Source organism: Haliotis rubra, unplaced genomic scaffold (assembly GCF_003918875.1).
Source record: "Haliotis rubra isolate DU_JTF1 unplaced genomic scaffold, ASM391887v1 Scf288, whole genome shotgun sequence".
Lineage (NCBI taxonomy): Eukaryota > Metazoa > Mollusca > Gastropoda > Lepetellida > Haliotidae > Haliotis > Haliotis rubra.
Window position 1 is genome coordinate 824,739 of NW_025766955.1, and position 22,860 is coordinate 847,598.

Below are 22,860 nucleotides of genomic sequence, written 5' to 3' on the forward strand. Positions count from 1 at the left end.
AGAGACTGTGGACATGATATCAACATCTACAGAATGAAAAGAAAACAGTTTAAACAGTTATATGCAAACAAAAAATCAGGTTATTTTGAGAAGCAGAGAAATTTACTTTCAGAAGCAAAATCTAAGCCAAAGCAATTCTGGAAATTATTGAAGAAACATAAGACTGTAAACACTACAACTCAACATATTCCTACAAAACAGTGGTTTGATCATTTTCATGATTTATTGAACATTTACATACCTGAAAATACTGCTAACACTCACAATGAGCAGTCAGATGTTTCATGGGAATCCTGTGAAATATGTAATGAAGATTTGAACAGACCTTTTACAGAGGATTAGATCCATAAATGTATTAAGAATCTGAAACACAATAAATCACCTGGACCTGATGGAATAGTGAATGAATTCTTCATATCAACAAGAGATTATATAACACCAATGCTGACAAAACTATTCAATAAAATGTTTACTAACAAGTCATTTCCACCAGCCTGGGAAAGAGTGTTATATGTCCTCTCCATAAATCTGGAAGTCTAACTGACCCCAATAACTATAGGGGAATATCTCTCATTGATTCATTGTGCAAAGTTCTGACAAGTGTGATAAATAACAGGCTCAAACAGTGGTGTGATGACAGTAACATTATATCTGAGTCTCAAGCTGGATTTAGGCCCACATATTCCACCATAGATCATATATTTACACTGCAAGCCATGATTCAGAAATATCTTGTGAAGAAGAGAGGTAGACTTTACTGCCTCTTTATCGATTTCTCCAAGGCATTTGACTGTGTAAACCATGATGTCCTGTTCCGAAGTCTTCAACAAATTGGAATTAATTAAGGGTGATTTTTTAAACTTTATTGTATCAATGTATTCTAACCTATCGGCTTGCATCAGGACTGACCACGGTCTTTCAAATTATTTTAATTGCAATGTTGGAACCCGACAAGGATGTATAGTAAGCCCACAGATATTCATAATCTTCATTAATCAGCTTATTACAAGAATGGAAGAAACCGGTGGAAGAGGTATATTCTTAAGAACTGACTCTCCGGATATTGTTGGCCTCATGTATGCAGATGATGTTTCAGCTGTTTCAGATTCTGCCAATCAGTTACAAAACAAAATATATGTAGTTGAAGAATTTTGTGATGCCACAGGAATGAAGTTAAACCTGAACAAGACAAAGATAATTGTTTTCAGGAAAGGAGGCCCTCTCAGAAACTATGAAAAGTGGTATTTCAAAGGTCAACAAATCAAAACTGTAAATGTTCATAAATATCTTGGAACATTGTTCACACCGAAATTATCATGGACAAAAACTCAGCTATGCCAAGCAGCACAAGCCACTAAAGCTCTATTCTCACTCAACAGATTTCAGCAAACTTGTGGATATTTAGACTTAAAGGAACTGTTTAGAATATTTGATAGTATGATAACTCCTATGTTATGCTATGGTGCGGAAATATGGGGATCTAACCATTGTAAAGTCATTGAACAGGTTCAACTCAAATTCTGTAGAAAATATCTGAGGCTGAACAAGAACACTAATAACAACATGGTCCTGGGTGAGTGTGGCAGAACCCCACTGCAGTATTACTACATGTGTAGAGCAGTCAGCTACTGGTGCAGGCTTATTCATATGGAGAGTACCAGACAACCACAGCAAGCATATCTCATGCTCAAGTCCTTGGATGATTGTGGAAAGATGACATGGGCTACTCACATCAGGGCTCTACTCTTTCAATATGGATTTGGCTTTGTGTGGATAAGCCAGGGCATTGGGGATACAAAAGCTTTTATGTATAGTTTTAAACAAAGATTACAAGACTGTCTGACTCAGAACTGGCACTTATCTCTTTCAGAATCTTCCAAATGCAATTATTACTCACAGTACAAGTCACTACTGAATGCTGAAAAATATCTGCTTTCACCTGAAATACCATTATACTATAAAATAGCCATTGCAAGATTTAGATGCAACAACTTCAGACTAGCCATAGAAACTGGGCGACACTCCAATACCCCACGTGAAGAAAGACTGTGCACCTATTGCTATACTAATAATATATCTCTTATTGAGGATGAATATCATGTAATGATGGTCTGTGACAAGTACAGCCAAGAACGACAACTCTCCTTCCCTCATAACAGCTATCCACCGACACTCAACCACTTCATAAACCTGATGTCTACCGAAAACATAAAGACTATTAAACAAATCGGAAAATATCTCACTAATGTCTTAAAGCTACACAATTAACACCACATTATTAATATTTTTCAATGTAACTGTTATAATGCATGCATAAATATTTACCCAAACTCTTATGTATGTTGTATTGGCCTGAGGCCTTAAAAATTGAATAAATTCTGTCTGTCTGTCTTATTTTAAGTAGTTGTAATCGTCCGTGTTGCAGAATTTGTTCTTTTTATGTTTGGCTGGTTGGAGTACAATCGCCAACGGCTTAAGGAATGTTGGAAATATATACTACTCACACTTTGCTAAGAATCACAAAAAATCACAACTTTACTTAAACGAAGATTTATAATTTGAAATTGTATCCATTTAAACTGAATAAATAATAATATGGTAACCCTTCTTTAGGCAAACATTCACTTTAATCTAACCATATGCACTTGATACATGAGTAGCCATAATAATGGTTTTCATGGCACCAGTCAACCGTTTTGCAAATCATGAAACGAGTCACTGACAAGTACCGAACACCTGTCAATAGCAGGTATGGATCCACAAGATGAAATGACACACTGAAACCTAGGACCCATGCTTACAATAGGCTCAGATATGTAAATCCAATTTGACCCCACATTATAGTTTTCTGTTTAATCCATAATGTGATCCTCAGAAAAGTGTGAATAGAATATAGTTGGGGTCTATGAAGGTAGTAAAACTTCTGTAAGTCCCCATGGTCCCTAGTATGGTGACCTACCTTCAGTTGTTGGCGACCTATAGACCGTTCTTATGGTATTATTAAATACGATGATATATTTAATGGTTAAAAGCTAATGATCAGGGCATAAGGGATTGGTATGCTAAATAGAAAAAAATATAACTGCAGTCAGACTGTAACACTGCGTGTATTCAGTCAATACATCTCGCTGGTAGCCAGCATAATTTACGTTCCCATGTAGATCATGCCCAGTCACGTTTTTATACCGCTGACAATGAGAGTTCACTAAAACCAGTCACGCAATAACAACCGGGATACCAGCAGGTGAAGCAGCAATTAAAGGTTAGTGTCCTTAGTTTTGTGCTTCAGAATTATAATCACACCAAAGTACAGACAGAAAATGTACCTAAACCTGTGTTTGTTTACTATTCACGTTTGTATTTAAGAGGGACTCTATTACAAGATGTAATGACATTTTATGTATTGACAGCCAGTGAGAAGCCAAACACATCTCCAAATATATATTATCGTGTAGCCGGTTTCATTTCTGGGTGAATTAAGAGACGTCGTATACGTCTACCTTTTTGTTAGCCACAAGTTCAAATAGCTGGGTTTGCTGTCAGACGTTGGTAATTACAAGTCAACAAAAGCTGTGCCTGGTCGAAAAGCAGACCGACGCGGGTAATTGACAGTCCCCAGTTGTGTTATAGCAGAAAAATGTTAACAGACAGGAACACACAAATTCCTTGCTCATTCATCGTAATTATTAAAACCACGTGGCCTCTAAACATGGTTGTTGTAGATATTACTAGTATTGTTTCGAGGACCAGTACAAATGTGCACTCTGAAAGTACTTCCGTTTTAAGTTTTGAGATAAAGCAAAATACGCACTTTAAATTCCATTTAAAAACTTGTATAGTCCTGTAAATAGTACAGTGACAAAGAGTGGAGTCATCTGTACACAGTTGATTGTCATCTCATGTTACCTACACACACAGATCATAATCACCTTAACACGATGTTTCGAACTGTTTCATGGTGTTCGTTCTTAAACATACCACATGCTGCAATACCATTCGATAGGAGAACTGGCGTCCATAATTCTCACTTGTTCAACATCTGGCTGGTCTATATTGCATTTTGAAACCGCGGGGAAAATAGCCATTGTTATGACATGTTCAGTTGACAGGTTCACATATAATCCATGCTGCATGCCGATCCTGGATATACACCAGATTTACAGGCGGCAACCTATCGTGTGCGTCATGCAGATGTGCTCTTAATTTACATATAGTTGCAGTTTGCGCGCAACCTTTTCCCTATCTATCGTTGTCCGTCTTAAAAGGCAAATATATGGAGTGCATTGTCCGTGCTCGGTCACTGACGGGGACGGTCTAGTAGCCCAGTGGTTGAAGCGTTAGCTCATCACGCCGAACACCCGGGTTTGATTCCCCACATAGGTTCAACGTGTGAAGCCCGTTTGTGGTGTCCCCCGCCATAATAATACTGGAATATTACTACAAGCGGTGTAAAACAAAATTCACTCACTCACGGAATCCGGCAACGTGGATAATTACTCTGCTCTGCATTTCTACAGCTAGAACATGTTAAACAAAGCAAGTGACTACTGAGGTAGCTGAGTCCAACAGTTCCATGTTCAAGGGGCTCAATCACAAGTGTGTTCAGGATGGTTCAATAGCTTTCGGGTAATTTGGGAAATTTCCAAGAGTGACCAAAAAGATTTATATTTATCAAGTGGGAGTGGGAGTGAGTGAGCTGACTACAAAAGATAAATGTACAACAGCCTCTGCTATAACATCTGTAATAGGACGTGTCTGGCTGTATGATGATGGACTTTGCGTTGTGTATTGTTATATGAGATGTCATGGTGACATTAACGGCCAAACTCGTTCTACTGGCCCAGGTTCTTTCCATTGTATGTTGCGGGATGAACGACAATTCAAGACGGTATAGTTAACCTATGTATATTTATTATGATAACAAAATATAAATTAAGCACTTGTCCGTCATCTAATGCTCACGCTTTCACACCATTCTGGACGGACATGGTTTCATTTGGTTAGAGTACTGTAATACATTCACAAGAGCAAAAAAGATCACAATGTGTAACAAGAGTCAAGATAAACTTCTCACATCTGGTATCAACTTGACTAGGTTCTGCAGTAAACGTATTACACTGCTATATAACAAGAAACTGGGAGGATCACAAATGCTATAAGCTGTGTCACATCTGATGCCAACTCGACTAGATTCTGCAGTAAACTTCTCACTGCCTCAAAACAACAATGTGCAACAACATCTCACAAATGGTATAAACGGTGTCACAACTAATGCCAACTTGACTAGGTTCTGCAGTAATAGTATTGCAATACGATAAAACAAAAAGGTGCATGAAAACCTCCCTAAATCCAACAATATCTTGCTAATGGTGCGGTCCCAGTGCCGACCTTACGCTACTCGACCTTCTCGACCTGAACGTCGAGTTTGGGGTCGAGTTTCAGAACGAGTTAGGTCGAGTCAGGTCGAGTCAGATCCAATCAGGTCTACCAAGTTTTGGAAAATTTTTGACATGTCAAAAATTTTCCCCGACTTCCTCCTGGACCTTCGGTCTGAGATTGGGTCGAGACCAGGTTGAGGTAGGTCGAAAAAAAGGTCGAGTTTAGGTCGACATTAGGTCGAGTTGGTCGAGTTAAAGGTCGAGCAGGCCTGACATGCCGATCTGTGTTCGTCTTAGAGTCGATCTGTACTCGGCCTCGACTCGACCTTGAGTCGACCAACTCGAACTGGACTCGACTTGGATTCAACCTGGAGTCGAGCAACTCGACCTGAAGTCAACCTATCTCGACATCAACTCGACCTAATCGAGTCCGCGCCGACCGCATAAATGGTCGCCATCTTCCCAAATGCTTCATAAAAGCCAAACGGCAGCCAATGGTAGGTAGCACATCACCTCCACACCAACCGGCTGCCACCCAGAGGTCCACCCTTAGCACACCACCCTCTTCAACACGGTATCTGGTATCTGACTGACTGACTTGAGTTTGGTTTTATGCCGCTTTTAGCAATATCCCAGCAACATCACGGCGGGGAACACCAGAAATGGGCTTCACACATTGTACCCTTGTGGGGATTCAAACCCGGGTCTTCGGCGTCACGAGCCAACGCTTTAACCACTAGGCTACCCCACCGCCCCGGCTGGTAATATTCCCAGCTTTGACTCCAGTGCTGCAGCAGGTATTTCTCTGTACCTGCCAAGCGGTATCTTGGACCCTACACACACCTCAGAGGATCAGTCACATGTTCAGGACTCTCAGCAAGGACAGTGAAACTGAGAAGCAGAACTTGATACTTATATATTGTCATGAGCACTTTATACTGATGTGAAATGTTACTTTCAGATTATTTAAATGAGTTTCCAATTAAAGATTTATAAGCTTTTTTTTCATCTGATATTTTTTTATATTTTCCATCCATTGCTAAGTGTAAATGTAAATACATCTTGTACGATTGTAATAAAGTTTGTTTTGTTCATCATGTATATAGTTCGTTTTCATTATGTTTTTTTCGCATTTACCAATTGTAAATAGTTTAAAAAACAAAACAAACAAGAGTTCCTTTGTAAATGAAGTAGTCCTAAATAATAGAGTACATTTTAAAGTCATTTGGATATCATCTTCTCTTGCTAATGAACATCTCCTGGGCCCATGAAATAGTCCTTCAAATAGTTTCTTTGGTTTGGCGCCATCTAGTGGGGTAACGTTCCTCGTACCCTGGTTCCCTCGTACCCTCGATCCCCATCAAGTAGATGTGTGCAGGAGCGCCACTCGCCTTGGGTGAGTAAACAGTCCTCATTCCCCTAGTCTATGAGGTTCATCTGACTGTTCCTCGTTCTCAGCATGTTGTATAAAGTGACGAAGGCCAGGGTTATTTGTGCAGCTCTCTGTCTGCAGTGCTAGATGTAGGGAGCATGGAACCTCACAGCCAGAATCCCGAAGGTATTCTCCACCACTCGTCTGGCCCGAGACAGTCTGCAAAAGTCACAACTTAAACATTTCTAAGTCAAATGCATTCAAAATTCAAAACCTCTGATATAATATTGCATACACCCAAAGATATAATTTGATTTAGGTATTTATGGAAAAGAATAATTACCTGTAGTTGAAGATCTGCTGATCGGGGTCCATCTGACGCATGGAAAAGGACTTCATCATCCAGGGGCGGAGTGGAAAGGCATCGTCGCCGATGATGAAGTATGGCACATCATACGGGGAATACAAGGTCATCGCCCTCCATCCGATCTCGTGAATGGTTGAAGATCATCAGCATCTGAAACTGATCCTTTGGCCCCGACGTTGACCCACGGGGACTTGTAGTCGGCATCCGCGAGTGCCAGCAAGACGATAGAGAAGAAGTTCTCGTAGTAGTAGAAGAGGGACCCGCTTTTGGGAGGCGTATGTGCTTGCCATCAAACGCACCGGTGCAATATGAAAATTACCACCTTTCCTTGAAAGCACGGGCTACAGTATTCCATTTGCTCTGATCCCACTCATCTGACCGATACTCAGCTTTGAAGGCGTCAAGGATGGGATTGATGTGCTTACGGCTGAGGCTTTGGCTTTGGAGGATGGTTGGCATTCTCCAGGTCATCCACCAGGTCAAGCAGGTGCCAGGCTATCTGCACCCAAATGGTAAGCAGTCTTCGCTTCTCGGGGCTCACCGGGTTTACGTCAAGGTTCCTGATGGTGATGTTACTACTTTGCAGTCCTCTAATTGAATGGGTACCTAGTGAAAATGCAACCTGTAATTTATACAATTTAGAAACCAAGGGTCTACTCGGCAGAAAAATGAACCAGTCGCTCCGGTTGAACACAGGTCGCGTAGAGGTCGGGCCGATCGACTTAGGACGAAATTAACTCGAAATAAGCTCGATATAAAGGTCTAGCTGGTCGAGTATAGGTCTTCTCAACTTGGCCGACCTGAGTCGAGATAGGTCGACTGAAGTCAAACTAAAATCGACCTAAGGTCGTAAAGGTCCTTACGAGGTCGTTATGGGGTCGTTTTGAGGTCGAGATACCCCCCAGGTCGAGACAGGTCGAGTAGTTTGCGGGGTCGAGTCGATCGGGCTCCCGAGGTCGCCACTGGGACCGCACCATTAGCAACCTACAAGGGATTTCTACCTAAATTCCTATTTGTTCCTAACTGCTACTGTTCTCTATAAATAAACGAGATGCATGGAGTCACCATGCCGACAAAGATGAATCCATCCACCCTGTCTGGTCTTAATTAGCTCCCAAACTGTCTAAAACTATGTTATTAAACAAACATAGTCCACCCGCTAGTGAACACCCGGATGCGAAAAGTAAGGCTATCAGCGATTGTCTGAGGCCTATCCTATCTGAGCGCTCCTAGTAGACGCTCTGACTGTAAACTAAAACATGTGGCGACTTAACCACAACAGACGGACTGATGGACTGACTGACGGACTGACTGACGGACGGACTGAGTGACTGACCTAGGACACATCCAAAGTACTCACTACCGCAACTGGAACATATACGAGCTGCAACTCTCATAAGTACACGTATGTACTGACAATCGCACAAGCTAAAAAACCCGTTTTACCACACATCCAAAACGTTTTAAAACTGAGTTTGGTTTTACGCCACTTTTAGCAATATTCAAGCAACATAACGGCGGGGACACCAGAAATGGGCTTCACACATTGTGCCCATGTGGGGATTCGAACCCGGGTCTTCGGTGGGACGAGCCAACGCTTTAACAATTAGGCTACCCCACCGCCCCGAAAAGGTTTTCAAATCTACGAATGTCTGAATATATCATTTCTGTGATCTCATAGAACGTGTATGGTTTCAGAGCATTCAAAACCTTATCATGGCCAACAACGAGACAGATGAATCCCATCACGCATTCCCTATGACTCAGATGCATTCTGATGGGGAGAGACATGAAGCTGTACATCAAAGACAGTCATGGAGTAGACATCTAGATTACATGCTGACTATGGTGGGCTACTGTGTTGGATTAGGTAACCTGTTGAGGTTCCCATACATCTGCAGCAGGAACGGTGGAGGTAAAAAACCTGTAGTTTTAACCAATACTAAAACCTATCCTATAATATGACTATGAGTACTGCCAACGACTACATATCGCAGAAAGTGCATTCAACTCAATCCCAAAGCCCTAATTAATGCACTTAAAAGCGAGATAAGGTCATATGAATGATGGTGCAAAGGAAATCTATATATGAGTACATCCGTAACATCAGCGTTGTTTGTGTTAACTATGACCATTAGAATTTGAGATCTAGTGAATAATCACGAGTGTTTGTACATTTTGCCATAAACTGACTGTTGATGGAAATGAGATGTAATAGGATGACCTTTGTTATCGCTTCACTTAACGTGACACCATTTGTGTGTCACTGCAATATCACAGTCTACACCTTGAATTCTGAAAGCAGCTATAGAACCAAGTGCTCAAATGCCACCATTTGATGTTGGGGGTAGGGGTTGGGTGAAATGCGAGTTCACGATTTTTCGATGGTTTGATTAAATAGAAATAACTTTCTCTATCCATGGCCACTTCAATATATACAATAATATAAATATTTCACATTGCTTTAATCTGACCTACTATTCGCAAAAAGCATTCCTTATTTTCTCCCTGTTATATATAAGTTCCCAAGCTTGAGCCAAGAGTTGTCTAAATGGAACACAGTGGTATACTTTCAGGAGCGTTCTTGTTACCTTTCATCCTTTGTCTTCTGATCACCGGGTTTCCAATGTTCTTCCTGGAGTCATCAATTTCTCAGTTCTCGGGAAAGGCCTCGCAGCAAGTCTGGAGCTTTTGCCCTCTGTTTAAAGGCCAGTGTATATTACTTTACATAATATAAATATACATAATGAGCGTAGAGTGTATTGTATGTTATACAACATGTTATACAATACTTACACTATTACAATATTGAGGAGATGTGTGAATGTTTTGTGAATGATGTTGGATGAAATATTTGAAACTATTTTGAATGTTTTTGGATTTTTTGTGTGTGTTCACTGTGTACATATGTCATCCTGTTTTAATACAACAGTCACCTACCCTTCATCATTAATAACATTAAAGTGTTGATTATTAAATATGTATGTGTTTTTCCGATGAGCAGGGGTTGGTGTTGGGGGTGTTGTACTTATGTCCGCCTTCTCGTCATATTACAACCTGTATCTGGCCTGGCCCATCTACTACATGGTGAAATCCTGCTCCAGCGTCCTGCCCTGGACAACCTGTGGCAACAGCTGGAACACCGGCCTGTGTGTGGAAACTGTGACTACAGCATACACAACTAATGTGACGGCTCTGTCAGACAATGCATCCGATACAATCACAACAGCTGAGTTGTGGGAAAATGTGACTTTGGCTCACACACCAGCAGAGGAATTTTGGCAGTAAGATATCAACCATGATGCATTGCATCCAGACAAGGAGTCGTATGTACAAGTAATATCCATGTGGATACACGTATAGAATGCATATGAAGGTTAGTGGTTGGAACAAGAAAAGCCCATTAACCTCTGCTTCAAGAAATGAATCTGTTACATTTCTGAAACATGAATATGAACGATCTTGTCTTGTAATGATAGTGTTCCGCTTTCATTAAATAGACATTCGTTTGAAATGTCGAAAATCTGAGGTACATTCGTACATTTTCCATATTCTTTCGATTGCCAAGCTTGGAAATACACTGGTTGTCACAACAATCGGTATGGGGCTCGGAATCTGCATAGACATTACTTGACCGAGAACAGTACTAAACCCTGTGCCTCATATCGTGGAAAGTGTGTTCAAGAGTTTCACTGTTTACTTGCCTTGCAGGTACAATGTACAGAGTGTCTCGTCCGGATTAGAGGATGTCGGGGGTGTGCAGTGGCACATAGTCGGATGTCTGTTTGGGTCAATTGCTATCGTCTTCCTGTGTCTTGTCCGTGGGGTCAAGTCTTCAGGCAAAGTAAGTTGACCGATGTAGTAGAAAATAACTAACAAAACATAATGACAGGTTTGATATAGTTCCATTAAACAATTATTTACGCATGCAGGCATTTTTATATTCACATGTAATGAATAAATTATTTCTGTTCATTTCTGAAAAGGTGTCAGTTATCTTCAAATAGCCTACACACTATTTACACACACAGTGTACACCACCACCATCCAGTCTTAGTACTGGACGTTGGTGTCGCACACATTATCAGACCACACCTGCTCAGTCTGGCCGATGCCACCACGCGATAGATGTTCGTGCAGCACGTGCGTTATTCAGAGCGAAACTACACACAGTGTGTGTATGTGTACGAAAATATTCAACGTTTGTGCTTATTTAATATAAACATAAACACACCTTATATTTAACAAACATGGACATATTTACCTTTCGTGTCTATTCAACATGGACATGTATATATTTTGTGTTACTCCAGATGTACATATTCACATTTTGTTCATTCAATCAGGACATAGTTTATACAACTTGGGTGTGTATGAAGATATTGGAAGTTCATGTATTCAATCTACACATTAGCACACTCTATGTTGATCCAACTGGATAAATACATTTTGTGCTCTACAATAAATCATATAAAATTATTCTCCCATGTCATATAGATTCCAACTGTAACTATATTCACTGTATAAACCCAATAAGAAACATTACATTTTCCTATTAACACCAACCCTGCTTTGCCTTCCACTTTCCACAACATGCCACCGAGTGATAGATGCTGCAGCACGTACGTTATTAAAATGTAGGTCAGATTGCCCTGCGTCTCAGTTATGTCCGAGTGACATATTGTCCACCGTGACATTTCCTCTTTTACTGCAGATGGAACTTTCATTTTGTGGTACTCTTATTCTTTTGCTGTTAGTTTATTATAACTATTGTCATAACTTGTTTCTTAACACAAGGAACTACATTGCATTTCAGAAATTAAAATGTTTTGTATTATGTGTATCAACTTTTTTCCTTACGCCAAATAACTTGACGCCATACGTGTATTTTATATACACAGTGTTTAATTTGTCACTGTATATCATTGTATAAGCCCACCCAACATAACACTTGTGTTTCCATTTTCGAAAATTTGATATTTTGCAATATAGACAAGCGGTGGGCTCATTTGTTTGTCGTATTCATAGCAAATCTGCCTGTAAATTTAGATAACAGTATCATCAATTCTCAATAGTATGTCTTTATACCAAACAATTTTTTCTGATTATCATTCTTCTTCTTTTGATCTGTGATAATGTTCACCCAAATCCCGGACCATTGCGAAACACTGATCTTAAGATAATACATTTAAACGTACTGAGTCTTTGAGATAAGTTAGATATACTCCAGGCTGAATTGGACTCATATGATGTCATTTGTATCACAGAATCATGGTTGCACCATGGTATAGACAGCATTGATATAAAAAATTCCAGGTTTCCATTTACCATTAGGAAAACACAGACAGAGTAGGGTGGAGGTGTAGCAGTATATATTAAAAACTACTTGTCTTTCGAATGTACGAATGATTTAGACTTGCCTGTCCTTAAAACAATATGGGTTAAAATAAGATGTAAGAAACGAAATGATCTTATTGGGACATTTTATAGGGCAGGTAATTTAATAAAAAAAATTGTTGGTAACAGTGTTGATCTTGACTGGTGATTTTAATGAAGATGTTCTTACCACAACTTAGCAGAGTTGATCAAATCAAATTGATACTAGTAAATGGATTATCTCAAATCATAACCGATCCTACCTCTAGTACTTTGATTGATCTTATCTTTGTTTCACATGTTGCTACTGTACAAGAATCCGATGTACTTGATCCAATATGAAGTGTTCACTGTCCTGTGCATGTTGCTTTGAAGGAAAAAACCCTAAAACAGTTACTTATAAAAGAAAAATCTATGATTATAGTTAAACCGACATTGAAGCCCTTCCTGATGAACTTAGTTCTTTTGATTGGAATACAATAATTTTTCCTTATCCTGACTCATGTATTTTTGCTTGTCTCCTTCCTCTTGCGAACCTTAGTGGAACACTTGAATCCCTTTTTTGAAGCTCCATTCAAAAAAGCGGACGTAAAATCACTACTCACCAAGAGTTATCTCCCTTCCAGTTTTGGCGGGAGACGGCGCCACCTGTCTCCCAGCCCCTCACACTCTCCTTCTTCGCCCTAGTGGACGGTTCGGAGAGCACCTGGGTCTCCAACACGGCACTATATCCTTTTCTAACTTAGTTATTACCCTATAAGTTACTTTTATAAGGTTTCAGGGAGTATCCTTCTACATTATGGTTTGAAATTTATTAGCAAATTTAACTGTTTATTCGCTTTTCCACATGATTGTTCAGTTTGTTTACATTTTATGAAAACCTGTTTTCGTTGCAGGTTAAGGTTCTCTGCCTCAGACCCACATTTATTGTGCCATAGTTGCACAACAACATGTACTTCCAGCTCTCGCTGTAAATTGTGTCAACATTTAACAAATTTGGAATTTAATAATTATTAATTTTCTGTACTTAGACGTGCTAAGGATAAATCCAGACAGCTGTTACAAGTCTGTTTAAACCGGCTGAGTCCCTAAAGAGCTGTTTGTCATTGTCAGACGACATACTACCATCCAGTGACCTGCCGGAGGCGTCTTCGGAAGATGGGCGTGGGGTGAAGTCCGCCATTACGTCGAAGAAAAGATCTTCTACGTCGGACAACTCCTCAACCCATACGAAGAAGAAGAAGAGGTCATCTTCGTCGCAGAAAAAGCCATATACTACTAGGGCTTCAACGAGATCTACTGGGGTCTCATCGCAGACTACTAGAACGTTCTCGACCGAGATCGTCCCGATGGAAGAAATAGGCTTATATGAAGAAACGCCTATCCCCATCCCAGAGATTCTGCATAAGAAGAAGACGCAGGCCTCAGCAAAGGTAACGTCAGCAACATTATCAACGCAGTCTGAGTTACCCTCTACACTGGCAGCAGGTACCCATGAGGTACAGCGATCCCTGGACCATATCGCTACCCTATCAGATGTGTCATCTCTACAATCATCGCAGACATTCAACCCCGGGACCTTCATAGAGCAATTCTCCCAACAGATGATGGTCCTGATGGAGAAGCGCTTCGCGCAGGAAAGGACCTTGCATGATGGTCAGGTAGGCGCCTTTCATGCTCAAGTCATCAACCGATAAGAGGGACCAGTGCTGCGTGAAGGACCCTGCACCGGTGGTACATCTGAGATATCTACAAGAGGTTCTAGCTCTAGGATTAAGAGCAGACCTACCCTGCATGACGTCAACGAACCTGCGCGAAGGATGGGACATTCATCTGACCGGAATAGATCATCATCTGATGATGAGGCTAATGAAGAGCCTTCACGCAGGCCACCTACATCACAGAGGAAGAAGCTTACACCTCCAAGAAGATACAGAGAGACGTCTCAGGACTCAGACCTTCAACTAGATCTCTCACCTGCGCGAAAGTCGTTGGATAGATCAAGGATGTCACCATCACCACGCAAGTCATCACGGGATTCACCGCACAGGAATATTTTACCTTCACAAAAGCAGCCCCGGAAACGTAGACGCTCACCTCCACGCAGGACGACTTTCATCTGAACATGAAAAAGAGGTTCCTTCAACGCAGACATCACGGACGAGAGAGTCACTACATCTGCAGTCGTCGCAGACCTTCAACACGGGCATTTTTATGCAGCACATGAAGGACCTGATGGACGGTTCGCGCAAGCCTGCGTGAAGGACGAAGCTGCGGGAAGTAACCTGCATGAAGGAATGTGTGAAGAATCACGCACTTGACAGTTATGCTCTGCAGTTTTGAGGATTAATATTGATGTCCTTGGACCATCCCACTTCACCCTCAGACCTTGATCTTCATTGTGAGCCTATGCGAAGGAACTCTTAAGCATGGAGGAAGAAATCTTCGCCTGCGCGAAGACAGAGGGATACGTGTTGAAGTTCAAGAGGAGTACTCTTGTCCGAATTCATCACCTGCTAAGATCTTCAGGCAGATCTTCAGACTGAATCCAGAACGTGATTCACATCGTTAAGAATCTTAAGATAGATATATCTACATCAGAAGATAATAGCGGGACTAACTGCACGCAAGCACTCCTTGGTGCTAACAACCTACACCTTCACGAAAGGTAGAGATGTATCTGAAGTCAACATATTCCCGACGTCCAAGGCAGGGAGTTCCCACTACTTCACATGGGACCCTTCATGAAGGCTCCAGAGATTGATGTAAACTACAAAATCATCAACGACTCCCTTTGTAGAACTTACACTAAAGTTGAGCATCAACTCTACAAGGACCTGTGTGTTCAACACAAAGAGGGTATTTTACGACGCTTCATTGAGACAGATGAATGCAGTCTACAGATGGCAGCGCTGAGGTGGTGGGGACTTCAGCTGATCATCTGTATAAGAGAACGACTGCATTATCTTCAGGACTGAAGTAACAGTCACAGCACTCAGGAAGACGGTCTACCTACATCGGTATTACACGGCGAAATTCTTCGCGCCTTTACCATTCAACCCTCTATACACGTGGTCACTCGTGTAACTCCGGAAGGCTACGGACAAGGCCGAGTATGGATAAGATATCAACGACTGCACAAGATTCTACAATGATCTTTTTCCTGCTACACCGGTGACGTCACATCGCGGGAAACTAAAGGCTTCATTTTGATTGGTCCATGAGAGACAACGCCCTGCGCAGAAGTCAGACGTAGCTCACGTGTCAGGAAATTGTTTACAAGTGACAACAACCTTTCAGCATGGGAGGTAGGCCTCAATTACAGTCCAGTTAGCCGGGAACTGCGTGATTCGACTGTCTTCACGGGGTTAGAGACCTTCCCTGTCAGCATTGAAGACTGTTCATCAGGCGAATTGCAGCAACATACGTTTGATGGACTTTTGGTTGCGGCAGCCAGTCTACTTTATATAGACTTCACAACGATGGCAGTCACAGATTCGGACGTTGTTTCACTTCCCTTACGGACATGGCAAGGGTTCCACGGTAGTTGGATCGTTGGATCTAGATACAAGCCATTGTATCTCAAGCAGTACTCTCTCTGTTATCACTACGAAGTTGGCAGAGCCTACTCAGTCCTCTCACGTCAGCACATGACTTGCAGAAGGAGACTGCATTTATGCCACACCAAGTCTTCGTGAATGGCCATCGGGACGATCGGGACCCCTTCGGACTTCCGGACAGACTAAAACCATATCTACTATGGTGGACTTTGAGATCGAATGTTTGCGGAGAGACCTAATTAGCACAGCCGGAGTGCAACATTCATCTCTACGTAGATGTATCCCTTCAGGGATGGAGAGCGCACCTTGACAATGAGGTGTCAGCTGGGAAATGGACGTTACAGGAAGAAAGTCTGCACATCAACATGCTAGAGATGAAAGCTGTAATAAACGCCATACTTCACTGGACCAGCATTCTAAGAAATGCTTATTTGATGATCCATACGGACATAGATCAACAAGGTTGGCGAACCTTCTGGACCTCTGCTTTCATCTGTTCAGCATATTGGACAATCTGAACATCTACACAAAAGCATGCCACATTCCAGGAGCAAAGAATGTGATAGCAGACGCCCTATCTCGTCCAACACAACCATCCCCAACAGAATGGATGTTACATCCACAGATCTTCAAACAGATCAAACAACAGATCGGACCTCCGCTCATAGATTTGTTCGCCACAAGATTCAACAATCAACTGGCAACATTCGTATCTCCAATACCAGATACACGAGCATGGGCAACATATGCCCTGAGCATCTCTTGGGAAGGACTAAATGCTTATGCGTTCCCACCTCTAGCTCTAATACCGCAAGTGTTGCAGAAAATCATGCAGACGAGGAACCTGCAACTGATTTTGGTGGCGCCTTATTGGCCAGCGAGAATGTGGTTTCCCGTTCTCATACAAGAACGAGGACCTCCGCAACTGCAACTACCAGAATGGACGAACTTGCTAGTACATCCGCACACCAAGCAAGCACACGGGAACCCCAAAGTGTTCCGCCTACACGCATGGACCGTATTAAGGCGTGCTTGAATAAGAGAGGATATTCCGCCAGAGCAGTGAAAGCAGTCACGCTAGCTTTACGCAAATCAACTTGTATGACGACAAGTGGCGTAACTTTGAGACCTATGCTTTGAGGAACGGCTTTACAGCCATGAAAGCAACACACCCTCAAGTGGCAGACTATCTTTGTCATCTAAGACAAACGAAGCGGTTAAAAGGGTCAACGCTCTCAACATACCTGTGTATGAGGACGAGTGTAAACCTGACTAAGGTACCGGAGTTACTGGCCTTACTACGATCTTTTAAGTTGGAGGACCAACAACAAAGATTTAAAGTTGCAGTCTGGGACCTTAATATAGTTCTACAGCGTCTCACCAGTGACGCATATGAACCATTAGATATGACATCTTATGATTTCTTGACACAAAAAACTCTGTTCCTGATTGCCTTGGCAACAGCATCAAGGATGTCGGAAATACATGCTTCGGACTTTGAAAGGACACGATTTGATGTGGATCGCAACATCGTACATATGGGACTAAGATGGGATTTTATATCAAAGAATCAACTACCAGGTCAACCTGATAGACAATTCCACATCCCAGCATTATCATCAGTCCTTGGGCCACAGGATACACAGGACCTATCCTTGTGCCCAGTAAGAGCATTAAAAGTCTACCTACAAAGGTCTAAGACCAGGAGACGAAAATTCAAACGCCTTTTCATCCCTATATCGGCAGAGACACCGACAGAGGTCTCTCGCACAACGATATCAATATGGATGAGAACTGTCATACTAAGGGCCTATAAAGCAGCAGGACTTGATCCTCCACAAGCCTCCAATCCACATGAAGTTAGAGCGCTGGCGTCAACACTCGCTCTACATGGAAACTGCTCCATCAATACGATAATGGAGGGCTGCTTCTGGAAATCAAACATGGTGTTTGCCAACTACTACTTGAGAGACATTGCCACCGAGGACGTCTCCGGTATTCACCATTTCGGGCTGCTTGTTGTAGCACAACAACTGACAGTTCCTCAAAGGCGCTGAGACAGAGTCTCGCCCTTTTATCACGTGACTTGCAAACGCCAACACTCTGAGGAGTTAGAGCTTTAGAATCCATGTGCACGTCTAAGACAGACAAACATGAGTGATAGACCCTGCACTTGTAAGGACATACTCGTACATAAGAAGGGTCGCTTCTCCACTTGATGCATGCATCAAGAGATGGAGTTGCTCAACAACTGACAGTTCCACAAAGGCGCGGAGACAGAGTCTCGCCCTTTTATCACGTTACTTGCAAAAGCCAACACTCTGTGGAGTTAGAGCTTTAGAGTCCATGTGCACGTCTAAGACAGACTAGCATGAGTGATAGACCCTGTACTTGTAAGGACGTACTCGTACATAAGAAGGGTCGCTTCTCCACTTGATGCATGCATCAAGAGATGGAGTTGCTCAAATCCACAGATAATGTTAACAGAAGTAAGGACCACAAGTTGACAAATTGTGGTCCCCCCATCAGAGAAAACTGGATGCAAGGGCAGCAGCAGCAGAACCTAGCAGTAATTAACAGTCCTACCATGAAGTTTCCATAGGGGTGTATGCAGGACGTAAATCACCAAGCTTGGAATCCAGAAGTTGCTTGACCCACCACCAAATCCTTGGGATTCTACAAGAAAAAATACATGAGTCAGGATAAGGAAAATATGTCATTTTCTGAGTAAAACTGATATTTTATACTTATGCTGACTCATGAGGTAAGACCTCCCAACCTCCCCTCAAGGCACTTTGGATTTCCCAGCAAATCTAAGTGTCGGGCTTGAAATACGGAGAGAGTGAGGGGCTGGGAGACAGGTGGCGCCGTCTCCCGCCAAAACTGGAAGGGAGATAACTCTTGGTGTGTAGTGATTTTACGTCCGCTTTTTTTAAGGGAGCTTCAAAAAGGGGATTCAAGTGTTCCACTAAGGTTCGCAAGAGGAAGGAGACAAGCAAAAATACAAGAGTCAGGATAAGTATTAAATATCAATTTTACTCAAAATTACATCTTTCTTCTCCTGACAAAAATCAAGTAGCTGATGAAGTAAACAATACCATAATCAATCTATGTAACAAACACGTGCCTAACAAAATTGTCACTAACAGGCCAGAAGATGTGCTATGGACGAACAATGAAAGCCGGAGTTTGATCTGAAAACGGAATCGCTTACACAAGATTGCTAAACCGTGCAACTTAGTTTCCGATTGGACTAAATTCAGACTTTATAGAAATAAAGCTATATCATCCGTCAGAACGGCTAAACAATTAGATACAATTAATAAATTAATTAATGACAAGAACCAAAGTCTGCTGGCGTCTGATTAAAACTTATACAACAGAAAAAAATTCATTAAGCTCCTTTCCTCCAGTATTACAAAATGATCAACTTTATGACGAAAGCACTGAAATTGCAAATATAATGAATAAATATTTCACAAATCAAACAAAGGTTAGTTATACAGACAGGAATATTGAAGAGATTGTTTCGTATACTGATAATTCGTTATGTGACGTTTATCTGAACCCAAACGAAGTTTATGATATTCATTCTTCTGTAGATACTACAAAAGCAATAGGCCCAGACGGAGTTAGGAATAAGTTTTTGAAAACGAACACGTGATTTTTGGCTGCGCCTCTATCAGATGTCTTTAACTAATCCCTTTCTGAAAATACCTTTCCTCAAGTTTTGAAGGACGCCTCTGTCGTCCCTATTCAAAACAAGGTAGTATTAATGACTGTTCCAATTATAGACCCGTTGCACTCATGTGAGCAGGTTGTCTGGCAAACATTTTTGAAAAGTGCGTTTTCAAACACGTCTTCAATTATTTTAGAGATACGACATAGTTTCTAATCTCTAATCCGGATTCAAACCAGGAGATTTTACTGTTAATCAACTAACGTATTTATTTGATTTAATTGCCGGTGCAGTAGATAAAGGAAAAAAACAATAAGAGCAGTATTTTGTGATGTAAGCAAAGCATTCGACAGGGTTTGGCACAAGGGTATCATTTACAAATAAAAAAGATATGGTATAAAGTGTAATTTGTTAAAATGGTTTGAGATTATCTTGAAAATAGAGAACAACGTGTCGTAATTAATGGATTTAGATCTGATAGTAAAGCTGTTTTTGCTGGAGTACCCCAGGGTTCAGTATTGGGTCCGCTCTTGTTTATTGTTTGCATAAATAATATAGTAAAAGGTATAGATATTAATATACGCCGTTTTGCGGATGATACTTTTTTAAATGCGATCATTGATGATCCCGAGGTAAATGCTATTGTAATGAACGATGATTTACAGCGACTTGCCGAATGGGCAGAAAAATGGCACGTATCTTTTAATTCCAATAAGACAGAGTCAATATGATACTCGTAAATTGCAACAAACTTCAATGCCGAATCTAACCATGAATGGTAATGTCATTAATTCCGTTCAAAGCCATAAACATTTAAGTCTTATACTTCAGCATGATTGCTCATGTGTTACGGTTAATGCATTTGCACAACACAACAATCTGCCTTTATATAGCTCTTACACAGTTCTCGAGCATTCCAGTAAAGATAGGCTGCATCTTTATCCACTCTGAACATTAGGCGATTTTCTCGAACATACGACCGGAAGTCAAGACAAAATAAAGCCAAGGGAGGCAACTCTGGAGCGCTATAAAAAAGGCTTACCGCTAAAAATACTAGTGCCATTGAACATACATGATGCAAGATGTGACACACAACCTACACTCAAAACTTTAAACATTGTGACCCATAATATTTATCACCTAATCAATGATAATACAAATTACAAAAAACACTCTCTCGTAACACATGATATGAACACATTAACGACTGTGTTAAAAACGTTGCACCAATGGTGAATTGTCTAAGAAGTCTCAAATATCGTTATCAAATCTTCAGACTATAAACTGTAAATCTGTAAATTATGCGAGGTCCTCCCTTCCAGATAATGTTAAATTATGGAATTCATTACCAGCCGAACATAGGGAATAAAAAAATCGAGATTCAAAAATGTAATTTTAAACGATTCTAATATCTACAGTCATTTTTGACTTAAATTTCCATAGCAGATTTTGTCAAATCATACATTCTCGTCTCCGACTTGAATGTAGTGACCTTAATGCGCACAAATATGAAAGATTTATATCTCCAACATAATCTCAAGTTATGTATTTTTATACTAAAGGATTTGACCTACAATAAATTTTGTTTGGAAACCAAAGCTGTTCCTCAATAGTAAACAAAGAACTTTTAATTTCAGTGCACTCGTTTATAACTTTAACAGGAAGACTTGATCCAAATAATTTGTTTATATGACATATACTATTTAACAATGATTGGCGTTATTTCTCGTTTTTGCAACATTTATATATCATTCACATTGTACATTCATCATGACATGGGCACCCGTGAAGAGCCAGCTCCTCGTGGTGGGTGCTGGGTAACGCTAAGAGCTCTTCAAACCCCCGTTGTGGACCCGGGGTCATAGTGGTCCACAGCCCTCTATTGCTGGTCCCAGCACCGAATTGGGCAACCCGTTTGCCGTGGGTTGTGCCCCTGTGTCGGTGGAGGAAGGGAGTCTGGTGGTTGAGGGCACTGGTTCCAAGAACAGTGTTCCTTTGCCCAACACACCACTTCGCCCCTTACTTCACCTAGACGGGTGGTTGATGGGCCCGATTCAATAAATCGGCTGGTCATGCCAAGCCCTGTGTATGTATATTTTGATACACAAGTTTTAGACACTTTGGAAAATGTTTTGTGAAAAAACTTGGCTTATGTTTATGTATTGAATTTGAAAATATTTCACTTTTGTAATTTGCCTAGAGTACTATACCCAGAAGGCGGTGGCTCATGGGCCAATCTGGTGGAATCATTAATCTTTAAATGTTTCTGCTGAAGTATATCATCCGAGTATCCCATGGTGAATAATTTAAAATGTTAAATGCTAAAGCGTGGCGTACCTTTAAACGGAATCTTGGCAAAATTATGTATCCAAAATAAATACTCCAAGGTATGGAACATGGTCCAGACAAGTATAGGTAAACGTACTAAATCTAGTGTCCATCATCTTAAACATGGAGATCAATTACTTACCAATACATCAGATATTGCGAATAAACTGGGTGAAACTCTCCTGTCTGATCACTACAATCAGGATCAGGGTGTTCCACAAGGCAGTATTTTGTCTGTGACTTTATTAAGTATCAAGATCAACAGTTTATCCAAGATTTTAAATGATTCAATCGATGGATCATGTTTTGTGGATGATTTAAATATATTTCTTGTCATGGTAAAAATATGCATACTATTGAACGGCAACTGCAGTTGTGTTTAAACAAAATACATAAATGGTGTCTTGAAAACGGCTTTAAATTTTCTAAATCCAAAACTAATTGTATACATTTCTGCCGTAAATACAAACCGCATAAAGACCCTGAACTAGCTCTGAATGGCACACCCATCAACGTTGTAAAGGAGGCCAAGTTCTTGGGTATTATTATTTACTCACACTTAACGTTTCTACCACACATTAAATCCCTTAAAACTAAATGCCTGAAGGCACTTGACTTGTTGAAAATCGGGGAGGCGACCAAGCTACCCTCCTACATCAATATCGATCACTGGTACGTTCCAAACTTGATTATGGTTCCATCGTTTATGGTGCAGCCTGGAAGAGCAACCTAAAACTATTAGATTCTGTCCACCACCAAGGTCTAAGGCTTTGTCTTGGGTCCTTTAGAACCTCTCCTGT

At 41.0% G+C, this 22,860-nt stretch overlaps 1 protein-coding gene and 1 long non-coding RNA gene across 2 annotated transcripts in view; both read left to right on the forward strand.

Moving 5' to 3' along the window:
* Window positions 1-3,154: 3,154 nt before the first annotated feature.
* On the forward strand, window positions 3,155-9,825 carry LOC124281707. The gene is made up of 3 exons (XR_006899964.1): window positions 3,155-3,262; window positions 8,816-9,032; window positions 9,694-9,825. It is a non-coding gene; the product is annotated as an uncharacterized LOC124281707 (long non-coding RNA).
* A 305-nt stretch (window positions 9,826-10,130) lies between these two features.
* LOC124281702 (sodium- and chloride-dependent betaine transporter-like) overlaps window positions 10,131-22,860 on the forward strand; it is a 37,148-nt gene continuing 24,418 nt past the window's right edge. Inside the window, exons 1-5 of the mRNA XM_046717653.1 lie at window positions 10,131-10,401; window positions 10,829-10,961; window positions 13,120-13,186; window positions 13,607-14,154; window positions 14,382-14,483. Coding sequence (XP_046573609.1) covers window positions 10,148-10,401; window positions 10,829-10,961; window positions 13,120-13,186; window positions 13,607-14,154; window positions 14,382-14,483 — 1,104 coding nt within the window. The 5' untranslated portion in view covers window positions 10,131-10,147. The remainder of the gene's footprint in view (window positions 10,402-10,828; window positions 10,962-13,119; window positions 13,187-13,606; window positions 14,155-14,381; window positions 14,484-22,860) is intronic.